The sequence below is a fragment of the Stegodyphus dumicola genome, chromosome 5 (assembly GCF_044657685.1).
Source record: "Stegodyphus dumicola isolate Sdum_Otavi_A_Nest chromosome 5, ASM4465768v1".
NCBI lineage: Eukaryota > Metazoa > Arthropoda > Arachnida > Araneae > Eresidae > Stegodyphus > Stegodyphus dumicola.
The window spans coordinates 16,200,319-16,213,035 of NC_140772.1; the positions used below are offsets into that span (position 1 = coordinate 16,200,319).

Below are 12,717 nucleotides of genomic sequence, written 5' to 3' on the forward strand. Positions count from 1 at the left end.
AACATATTTATTCCCAGATGTTTACATTTTTACTTTACGCCAGTGAGTTAAAAGTTTCCACCTACTGTCAAAGTTATTATTCGAACATTTAATTTCATGTCTTAAAAAGTATGTAAGATTACTGTTATTTCTTAGGGTGGTAATGGAATATCTGACAATATGGGAAGTTCAAGGCAAAAAGTTCCTCTTCTACAATTTACTGTAAGTACTATTGCAGATTCTTATTATTTGAACCTTCATCGCTTTCTAACTTAAAGAGTAGTTTTTTCCTTAATTTTTAAAAATTTTCCCTCTCATTCAGTTTCTTTGTATTTAATCTTTCTGTGATGCTTATCATTGTAAAATGATATTTTTTCTATTTCAAAGGTCTTCTAGCTCAAATTTTAGTTGTCTGCTTTTTAAAGTAATTTCTGATTTTCTTAACAACTGAATTGAATGTCATAGTATAAGATATTTTCCATTTTCAGACCGACATAAATCCGGCTATTTTTTCTGGTCCAATTCCTCTTCCTCTGAATCCTTCATCTAATAGAGTAAGTTCTGTGCTTAAGATTTACTTGTTTTTTATGGTACTTGTTGGGCATTCGGTGCCTGCCAATAAATAGCCAAAAATATCATTTATAGCACTGATTCTTTTAGCTCTGAGAATTTAACAACCATAGAATTGTTTCCAGATTCTTTACAAAATTGAGCTTTTTGTTTATTTTTCTCTTCTTTTTAATACCTTCTCCCCCTTTTTTAAATTTCAGTCTCATTTTCAATTCTGAGATTGCATTTACATGCAAACAATAGAAACATAATTTTGATCAGCAAAATGGAGGAATAAGTGGCAGTGTGGTACAGTTCCTCATTGTTTGTCTTCTTACATATTAAGAATGCATACTGTGGTTAAGATAAGCTGAAAAAAATTTTAATCCATTTGATGCCATTTTGAAATGTGAATGCGAAAACAAAATCTGACAGAAATAAATTTTAAAAAAAACTGGATTTCATCACCGTAAAGCATCAATAGATCGATTAGATTATTCAATGGTATATTGGCAGTTACCGAACAACTAACAAGTACCTTTTTTGTTTAAGATTGGTGTGGTGATCTTAGTAATCTTAGTAATCTTAGATTTAATCAGTATCGGCATGTATTGGAAAGGCCAATTTTGGCTAAAAATGCCAATTTTCTTTTGTTCATTCATTGGATCGATTGATTATTTAGCTTTCCAAAAAAGGTCTGTGTCTGTTTCTATGTTAATTAGAAAGAATTTTTATAAACACGAAAAAATGGGAAATGTACATTTTAAATCGGCGAAAGTCTTCAGTCAAAGAACAGAAATGGGCATGAACAGTTTTTTTTTTTTTTTTTTTTAAATATATATATATATAATTTAAAAGGCGGAGAAAAGAGAGGAAAATAAAAGAACCTTTTCTATAATTTCTGCAGCAACATGAAATTACTTCAAATAAAATGCAATATTTTTATTGTTTGCATGTCGATATCGTATGCTTCTCACTAGCATACGAGGTTGAATTAGATTTATATTAGTCTTTGATTATTTTTACTAACATTTGAGTTAAAAGTCTAGTGAGAGATGAAAAAAATCGAAGTAAACATAAATTTCTGAAATGGGTTACAAAGGAAGTAAAATGTGATGTTAATAAAGCAATTAAGTGGACTAAAACTAAAAGGTTGCTCATCGACAGATGAATTTGAAAGTGGTTTGTGATGTGAAAGGTATATGTTTAAATAGTGTTAGCAAGCATGAATGCACAGGTCATATTCAGAAGTGCTGTTCCAGGTGTAGAAAATTAAAGGGGGGAAGGTCTTGTTTGACTGATCAACGATGCTCACTATCTTTTTTTGTCTTTATTGACAAACTTCAAAATTACTATGGAGTTACAACCAGGAGCAATGTATGTAACTTAAAGGAATAGAAAGTACCATAATTGCTCCATTTTTTCACATTTTCTTTTAGTGCAAAATAACCTATGCATGGTCAGTGTCCAGTTGGACAAGACACATGGTGTAAATATCAGCGAGCTGCATCAGTTGTATGCAGACAAATCCAAAGGACTGCCCAAGAATGTTACTCATAGTCTTAAGCCTGTATACAAAAGCTATATGAGCAGAAACTCTTATAAAAGTGCTTATAAGGAAAGACAAAATGCGAACAAAAGTTTAAATGGTATTTTTTGGAAATTTATGCCAATAGATGTGTCTGTGGAATTAGGGGCATATATGGCTATTATACAATTTAACAGAGGGTTTTGAGATTTACTAGGTATTCTAAATTGTATAGATATACAGTATGGTGTATATGAAATCAAAGGATTTAGTAAGCTCGAGATGGAGCAAATAAATGAATCAAAGTGTCATTCATTACCCAGAGTAAAAATTGCCAGAAAAAACAAACAGGCTGAATTTAAAAACCAAAACAGATAAAGCTAAGCAAAAGGAAGGTGGGACCTATAGATTTAAGGAGCTTTAAGTATCTGGATGAAAATTTAATAATAAGAATATAGCATCTTGAACTTTAAATGCATCTGCTTACGTGGTGCAAAGATAGATCTAATTATTGTTATTTTATTTTTATAAAACATTGTATATTTGATCTGTATAAAGTTATTTAGAGAATGACAGACCAGAATATTTATATGTTCAATATTTTTGAAATTGCAGCCTCTTATTAAAATAATGACATTGTGAATTTGTTGAAAAATCTCATATAAAAACTTCAATATTCTGATTTTTTTTTTTTTTTTTTTTTTTTTTTTTTTTTTCAAGATATCCTTAAAATTATACCTCATTCTCTAGATAAAATGATGTAATTTATGGTATTACTTTTTTATATATAACTGCAATAATTTTTCATGTGGGATGTTTCAAATTGTTCTAAAATTTGCTTAAAATTTCACATATATTTAATATTGTGTGCAGGATAATAGTATATATTAGACTTTGATATTCCATAATTAATATCTGTAAAAAAGAAATGAAAAAAACTATATATAGTGTATCCATACTGTGTTTTCGAGGGGAAAAAGTGCTCCGAATGTGTTTGGATACTAAAAGATTGGTGTGGTGATGTTAATAATCTTAGATTTATTCATTCTGTAAAGCATCCAGTTTATAATAGTTTGAACTTGATGAGCATTTTTTCTTAAGCAGCTCTATTAATACCTGAGTGCTGTATCTTTGAAAAGGAATTTCATTAATGTAAAGTTGTAAAGAAAATCACATTAATACAAATAATCTGTCAAAACTGAGAAAAATTATTATTATTTTATTTTTATGAAATACTGTATACTTAGTCTGTATATAGTTATCTAGTAACATACAAGAATATTTATATGTTAACATAACCAGTCTTCCATGAACATGGTTAAAAACTAGAGCAATTAAACATTTAAAACTTATCTACCAGTGGGTAAAAAACAAATTATTTTCATTCATTTAAAAAACAAATAGTAATCATTCATTTTGTTTATTAAACCAATAATTGGTATATAAGTAAGATAAAATTTTTTATTCCTTTTAATGAATAATGTGTCATTTAACTGCCAGTTTTACAGTTTTTTATCCTCAGTAGTGTAACTGTTTGTCATTATTAAGAGCTTGTAATTATTCAGGGGGGGGGACTTTAGAGATGAAATTTTGTTTACTTTGAGATATTGTGCTTTTTTTTTTTTTTTTTTTTTTTTTTTTTTTTTTTTTTTTTAATTAGTTTGGGAGAGCATTGGTTTCAGCCATTTTACATAAATTTGCTCAGTATATTGTTAGCAAGTGTAATACCTAATCCTTCATGGAGGGTTTGTTTCAATAAATAAAAAACTGGCATCAGTCTAAGCATTATTTTTGTCTTAAAGTTAAATTTTATTACAATGTATGTTTTCACATTTCATGTGTTATATGATCTATAGCTTTGTTTTCATTCTCAAAAGTATACATGTAAATATTAAATCTGAAATTGTTAAATTTTATAGAATCAGTTTGGTGGAAATTTTCGAAATGATAACTATGGTGGTGGCTCAGAAAACTCTCATGAACGTAAATTCAGTCGCAGAGATTCATATGGATATAATGATGAAGAAGAGAGGAGACCAAGACGTCATGAAAGAGATCGTTATGACAGAGATAGAGATTACGATAGAGGTCGAGATCGTAGTCGTGAGAGGGATAGGGGTCGGGATCGCGTTCGGGAGCGATCTTATGATCGAGATGAAGATAGAAGAGATCGAGACCGAGACAGAATGATGTCACGAGAACGTGATTGGAGGGAAGAGATTCCTAATAATACTCTGATGGTACGAGGATTAGATGTTAGTGTAACAGAATCAGAAGTAAGTGATTGAAACAAAAATTTGCTTATATAGGAAATTTTTTCAAATCTTTTTATTTTGTATCTACTTATTAAAACCTGTCTTTTTTAGATTTGTGTTTTCTGTGTATAATCTCTGCATGTTTAAATAACTGTGTGTATTGAAAACTCAATTATCCATCTCCTCTCTCTCTTCCTCCCCCCCCCCTCAGCCACTCGTATAGTTCATTGAATAAAAAGAATCACCAAGAAAACAATTAATAAATAAAAATCTAAAAGATTTCAGATTTTAAATTACGTTCAAATGGGTGTTTTTTTTTTTTTAACATTTTGTCTGTTACCTTTATTTATTAAATGTCACGTTCTTCGCACTTAGATCATAAAATTCAGTTTAAGAGCAATATCGCAAAATAGTTTTAAATTGAGCAAATCTTTAGAATTTCTCATACATAGACTCACGCGCTGGAGATAAAAATGTTTTTTCTGTACAATGTTGCCATTGCTCGTTTTGAAGTCTTTGAGTTTGTTAATCAAAAATTTGCTAAAGATTTACAAAATATGAAATAGATAGTAAAACAAAATTCAAATATTGGCTTCCACATGCCCATATTCACAGTAGTATTATGTCATTCAAAATTCGTTGGTTCTATGTACCATTGTTTTATCACAATGTGAGAAATATACATATATGCAGATTTTTCATTCTTTAATTTCATCAAATATAATTCAGGCCAATAGTATATGGTGGCAACGATTTTAAAAGTGATACAGCCTTTTAAAGTTTTTACTGCAAAATCACAAAACAAAAACAATAGTCCCTCAGGAACAAAGCCCCTTTGGACTAAAGATCTATAAAATTCTGTTTACCTGCCACTCAATTCTTTCATTTTAGACTCCTTCTTTTTCTTAAAATGGTGGCAACAGTTTGAAAAGTGAAACAGACATTTATAGCAAAAACAATAGCCCTTCAGGGACAAAGCCCCTTTGTGCTAATAAGTTTAAAATATTCATAATTTTAGCCTTTTTATACAATAAAATGCAATTGTTCTGTTGCTGTATTAAGAATAAAAGGCTAAAATATTAATGAGTATGATATTGAACTAACATTACACTGAAAGTTTGGTAATCACAGAACATAATGTTCTAATCACATAGCATTCCATTCTTTAATATAATTTTAACAAGATTTTGTATTGTCTGATGTAATAATAAAAGTGTATGTTCGTAAAATGCGTATCTGCACTATGGCATATATTTCAAAGCTTTGACAAAATTAAATAACCTGATATTAAATAAATTACCAGAATTTAAAAGTCCTTTTATTATAATAGCTTTTTTAATGCATTTCTGAGTATTTTGATTCTTTCTTTCTCAGTAAATTAAAAAAGTACTTTTTGCATCTAGAAATAATCTGGAAATGTAATTTTATGATAATGTTTATAAATTTAACTGCTATATTATCCTCAAAATTAAACTAAGTTTTATATTAATTCTTGCTCAAGAAGATGCATTAGGCCTCTTTTTAAAAAGATTTTTCATACCCAACAATGCATAAAATATATTTACTAGGTACTATAATATTACTTACATTTATTCATTTTGCATTTGCTGATTTACTAGAAACTTCATAGATTCATGTACAAGCATCTGCATTTATTCGTCATTCACTGAGAAAATTTACATATGTTAAAAATTACAGACGTGTTGTCTTTTTCTGAGGATCATTTTCATAAAACTCAAGTCCCAAATTCAGATCTGAATTTCTTGCATTTCTATTTCCTGTAGAACCATTGGTCATAATCTCATATCTAGCAATAGATCTATTCCTAAATAAGCCCTCCTTGATCATGTAGTCTGCAGTGGCAATACAGCTATTGGTGATTTTAACCCTTTAACTGTCGAGTTATTTTGATGATTTGGGTACACAAATTGTCAAATTTTTTTCAAATGTTTAGTACAAAATAAAATATACTTAGGTAGTTAAAAATTGATATTTTGAAGTATATGGGTAAAATTTTTGAAGTTTTGTAGCCACTACGTATTTGCTTGAGGCGGCTGCCACTCAACATGGCAGTTGTAAAGTTCGCTTCTAGTAGAGCATTATTATTTTATAAAAATGAAAGAAAATGAATTATTTTCTAAAAAATAAATAAATGAAAAAATAAAGAAAAGTGAATACGTATTAGTAGTTCAGTAATTCAGTCTTGTGTGGTACAACTAGAAACACTTTTCCAAGCACAAACCAACTCCACAATCACTACACCAGAACCGTGTTTCCTTCCTTATCTTTTTCCCATTTTTATCCTTTTTCAAATAACACACTTTGCACTGTCTTGTAGGCTCACGTTTCACAGGAGTAGAAGGAATACAGGAAATAAAATGTCGTTCAGTAAGATGGGCAGGGTTATCTATTGTAGGTGTTCTGCCAACTTCTTTTGTCCAGAAGCTGCATCATCATATTTATGTAAAAGCTCTTCTACAACTTGGATTCGAAATTCTAAAAATGTAATACGTTTCCCAAATACATTTTTATAGAGTAAATATGAGTTCCAAAGTACCTTGTCTAGTAAATGTAAAAATATCTTTTTATAATATTTTTTCTGACGTTTTCGGATTTTTGGATGAAAGGATATTTCCTGATCACAGCGATCTACACCACCCATAGTTAGACTGTAGTCAGAAACAATCTTCGGCTTGAGTATATCTTTTTTTTTTTTTTTTTTTTTTTTTTTGAGTCTGACCATGGAAATATCATGAATACTGCACATCAGACACACATCTTTCATCTTCGGTTGAAGAATCTAAATCATCTATATAACGTTTCAAAGAACTGGACGCCATTTTACAACAAAAAGATCCTGTGCACTTTGAACCAAAGAACTTATAACCTCTGACCTTTGAAATCTTCAGTAAAGGGCTGTCATCTATTGAATTGAGCGCACATTAACTTTTCCCGAGATACTGTCGGGTTTGACAAAGAAATGAAGCCGAAATAAACGTCTCCCGATATATATTCGGGTATAACAATACGATGCACTCAAAAAAAAAATTACCCCGAGTAATACTCGGGGTGACATTTTCGAACACCAGTGCTGTGCCCGAGATTAACTCGGGCATGACAGTTAAAAGGTTAATGCCGAGAAGTCTTCACCCACATCACTACCAGAAAATTTCCATGCTGATTTCTCTCTATTCTATTTTCGATGTAGTTATTGATTTTCAAGTGCAAATGGCCCTTGAATGACTTTTTTTGTTGTAATATCAGAAGTCTAAAGACAAGCAATCGTTTCTATACAATTTTTTTTTTTTTTTTTTTTTTTTTTTTCAAGGAAATGCTGTTAGTCCTTGGCTAAATCCCAGATTACCAGACCTATTTGGTCACCTCGTAGAACAAATAGTGCTTGAAACTTGTTCAGTCTTACCTATCTATCTTGTATTCGTTGCTAAGAATAGTGATAATTAGAGGCAAGTCTTTCTTTCCATTCAGGTGAGTATTCAAAATACAGGTAACCACATATATGTGTGGAATTAAGGGGAGGGTATAGATTGGCAAGACTTCCTGCTGATGAAATGTCTTTTGAGATTTTTGATCTAAGAACATTGCAATTTTATATGTAGAAATCATGTTAGAAAGAAATTTCATTTAAAAAATTTGATGTGGTCGACTTAAGGGCAAGTGCACATTGAATAGCTTCAATATCTTTTAACTTGAATACTGTTATCTTTTTAAAGACAGTTAAGTTAGTATTGTTGAAAGGAGCTGTCTGTCCTCTGTTATGATGCTTTATTCAGGGAATATATCTACAGTACAATTGCAAGAATAAATGCTTGAATGTGATGCTCAGAACTTTTGCTCTTTTTTCTGTAGTCCATTCACAGATGATCTTGCAACCCAGAAAATAACAGTTGCAGACTCTATCCACACTTAGTCTTAGCATTTCCCTTTGTCCACATGTTAACTGAGGTTAATCATAATTTTGTGGCCATTTTTTGAAATGTATCATCTCTTTTCAGAAAACTATAATTCATATCCTGGAAGTTCTCTAGGATTGCTTTCTTATACTTGATAAAATAGTCCTTTCTTATATTTTCTGATTATTTGCAGGCCCACTGAATAGATGTGAACATGTTGACAACTGCTTTTTCTTTGAGTTAATACACAAAAGTTTCAAAATGAGGGCTTAATAAGAATTCCTTTCAACAGCAGTCTGTTGATAAAGTTAAAAAAGGCAAGAAACATCAATAATAAAACATTTTCCTTTTTTCAAGAAATTCTTCTTTTTTTGCAGTGTTTTCCCTGAGTTTACAACGATTTGTATTTACTAAAAAAGCATCAGAGAATTGTGCAAATTCTGCATCCATTGAATTATCAACTAAAACAGACATGTGCTACTTTGGTTGCCGCATAAATACATTCAGTGGAATAATGAGTTACCAAATAACTATTTTGGCTGCGTGTTGAATGAATACCTCATGAATACTTTTTCATGTTTATCGTCGGAGATGAAGTATTTTCTTTCTTTTTGCACTCATCTTCTGTGAAGATCCAGATATTATTTCCTTTAATAAATACATTAAATGTTGTTTTAACAGAAAACTTACAAAGATGGGAACAAGAATTTTTAAGAATTATGAAGTTATTAAGGATCAAAATAACAATATTCTGTTTAAATCTATTATAAATCAAGTGATAATTTGAAGAATTACTGGATAAGAGTCACAACAAAAACTTTTAAAAATGATGGACTGTGCAGAAATTACAAAAGGGCACAAAATTCAGAAAATGTTTCACATGAGTGCAGTAAGTGTGTGCAACACAACAACATGACAGATTCTATTATAAAGATTCCTATTAATCACAGCCTTGTCCATTCATTATCAAGTGTTCGTGTGGGTTTTGCACATTTTACTTGGTCATTCTGCAATTGTTAAGACATTTGTAATTGCATTCTTATCGGTTAAAAAGAAGTATAGCTTTCTGTCACATCCGATGCATTAGCTTTCTATCAGGTCCTATGTATTCCGAAACTTAATCCCATTCTATTTGTTTATACTTCTGTATGTTATTTTTCATTGGTTGTTTATTGTGTCATGTTTATGATTTGTTAAGACATGATCTGTTGTAAAGTTATATATATATAACCTCTGTAAACTTTTTCACTCTATGCGTGTATCTCTGCTTATTACTCTGTAATAAATTTTTGTTTTTCGAGCCACCGCATTTTCAATATTCAACAGCAGAGGATGGTTCATCAAAAGTTAAAATGCACTGCTGATCTCTGTTTCCCCCCCCCATTGAACCTTCTATGCCAGTGTCATAATTTATCGTTCGTGTGATTTTGTTTTGGTTTCTCGTGAATGATGTCTTTTTCAAGAGGAAGTGAAAGGGAAGCTTTTGGTGTCACGCCATTTGATGGGGTTAATAACTTTACTCTTTGCTGTCGAAGAGTTCAAGCAGTATTTATTGCAAAGGAATTGGATACATTTTTGGAAACAAAAGCAAGTACGGACAGAACTGCAGATGTTTTGAAATCAGAAAAAGCTTATACCTTAATTCTTGCGCTTTTAAGTGATAATATTATTGCTTCTCTTCAACGTGAAGACACAGCATGTAAAGTATGGAAGAAACTGCAAGCTACATATAGTGCTAAAGGAGCAGTGAGTCAAATTTTAGTGCATAAACATTTAGTTACTATAGGAAAATCTAGAGATGTGTCAACGAGACAACATATCGACAACATAATGAACTTAGTTAATAATCTATGCATCTCAGGATCTGTTTTGAAATCAGAAAAAGCTTATACCTTAATTCTTGCGCTTTTAAGTGATAATATTATTGCTTCTCTTCAACGTGAAGACACAGCATGTAAAGTATGGAAGAAACTGCAAGCTACATATAGTGCTAAAGGAGCAGTGAGTCAAATTTTAGTGCATAAACATTTAGTTACTATAGGAAAATCTAGAGATGTGTCAACGAGACAACATATCGACAACATAATGAACTTAGTTAATAATCTATGCATCTCAGGATCTGTTTTGAAATCAGAAAAAGCTTATACCTTAATTCTTGCGCTTTTAAGTGATAATATTATTGCTTCTCTTCAACGTGAAGACACAGCATGTAAAGTATGGAAGAAACTGCAAGCTACATATAGTGCTAAAGGAGCAGTGAGTCAAATTTTAGTGCATAAACATTTAGTTACTATAGGAAAATCTAGAGATGTGTCAACGAGACAACATATCGACAACATAATGAACTTAGTTAATAATCTATGCATCTCAGGATCTGAAGTAAGCGACTTTGATGTTATTATTTACATTTTATTAATGTGATTGCTGAAGGAATATGAAAATGTTAAGGCATCACTAGAAAATCAACCAAGTGATAATTTGAGTTTGGATTTTGTTACAAACAGACTTATTGATTCTGAATCCCTTATGTTAAATTGCAAAAATAAAAATAAGTATTCTAAACCAAATATGGACAACTCTGTTTTTATTAGTCCTCGTAGATAACTGTTTTGTACTTATTGTAAAAGAAAAGGACATTCTGCTAAATTCTGTAGTAAAAAGAACTGCGTCTGCCATAGCTTTGGGAAAACTGGTCATTTCAAAAAGGAATGTTTTGATAATTCTAAAAAGTGGGCAAATTCAAATAGTAATAAGTATGCATCGTCTGCAATAAATATCTTGTATAGCTGGAAATCTTGGGCGTGATCAATTTATTATTGATTCTAGTGCAACTTCTCACAAGGAATTGTTTATCTCAATTAAGTCTTAAGACTGGAACTCTTAAATGCACATCTTAATTGGCGGTTTTAGAAGTGGAAGGCATTGGTGATATTTGCTGCAAAACTAAGAATGGTGTTAAAATAATGTTAAAAGAAGTTCTTTACGTTCCAAAATTAAACGGACAATTTCTGTCAAAAATATTGAGGCAACAGGTTTGAGCGTAATTTTTAAAAAGGAGATAGTTTACATTGAAAACAAAAACATTTTAGATTTGGATATTTGGACAATATTTTAGTGATTTTTCACCAAACCTATATACAGCTTTATCATTAAAGAATGATAATTTATGGCACAGAAAATCAGGACACTGCTGTGATCAAAAATTAAAACTTATGAATCTTCCTGCAAAAGAGACTTTTTGTGAAGTATGTGTTCGTGCCAAACAAAGTACATTGCCTAGTAAGGGTCCTTGTATAAAAGAATCCAAACCATTTAACTATACACACTGATATATGTGGTCCAATAGAACCTCGCACACTCCAAGGAGAAAAGTATTTCATGACTGTAATTGATGACTACTCGCGATTTATGGAAGTAAGACTGCTCGAAAGAAAACGTGACATTGTTGATGAACTTGAACTATTCTATAAATTGAATCCAACTGTCACAAAACTGTGCTGTGACAATGCCAAAGAATATGTCAGTGGAGAACTTTATGAAGTTGCTAAAAGAGCAGGTGTAAAAATAGGTCCTGCACCTTCCTATACACCTTTTTTAAATGGTGTTGCTGAAAGAGCAAATAGAAATGTACTGGAAAAAGCTAGAACAATGATACTTGAGGCAAATTTACCAAAATTCCTTTGGGGTGAAGCAGTACTTACGGCTGCTTATATAAATAATCGACTCCCAAATAATTCAATTGACAATCGTGTTCCTTATTTTCTGAAGTACAGTGTGAAAATCCTGATTTGACAAACATGCATGTATTTGGCTGTGATGCTTATACTCCTGTGCCACCATCCCAAAGAAAGAAACTAGATGAAAAATCTGTCAGAATGATATTTGTAGGTTATTCCACAATGAAATATCATTTCCAGAAACAAGACACATCATTGTTTCCAGAAATGTTAAATTTAATGAAGAAAAGAAGAAAGTAGAAAATCAAAAATACATTCCCTATAGTTCTGATTTGAGTGAAAATGACAATGATGACATTAAAAATGAAGACAAATCAATTTCACATACTGATAACGACGAATTAAATGCTTCAAATGAAAAGGCGGGAACAGAAAAAATCTTGAAGAGAAAAGAAACAACCAGTTAGGTATCCTAATCCTGAGACTTACCAAGTGATGTTTGCATAACAAGACACTCTGACATTTGAAAATATTCTAAATCTACCAGAACTATGGAAAAGAGTATGGGCGAGGAAATGAAATCTATGGAAGATAACGACGTCTGGGATCTGCAAAATTTACCCGCCATTTCCTGCAAATGGGTTATACCTAAAAAATGAGATGAAACGTACAAAGCCAGGCAAGAGTCTTAAACAGTCTCCTCGACAATGGTATCAGAGATTTCTTAATTTTGTTATTAAATTAGATTTTAAGCAATTGGACTCTGAACCATGTATTTTCATCAGAAATCTAAATTGTAAGAAAGTAATTATGGCTCT

General features: G+C 31.1%; 1 protein-coding gene across 3 annotated transcripts in view; it reads left to right on the plus strand.

The window, feature by feature from the left end:
- Positions 1–12,717, plus strand: part of LOC118191727 (RNA-binding protein 5-like) — a 78,647-nt gene that overhangs the window by 30,974 nt on the left and 34,956 nt on the right. For 2 of the 3 annotated variants that reach the window (XM_035362561.2, XM_085816468.1), the window contains exons 3-5: positions 136–201; positions 468–533; positions 3,976–4,332. In XM_035362561.2, the coding sequence (XP_035218452.1) occupies positions 136–201; positions 468–533; positions 3,976–4,332 (489 nt within the window). The remainder of the gene's footprint in view (positions 1–135; positions 202–467; positions 534–3,975; positions 4,333–12,717) is intronic. The other variant, XM_035362564.2, reaches the window with a different exon arrangement.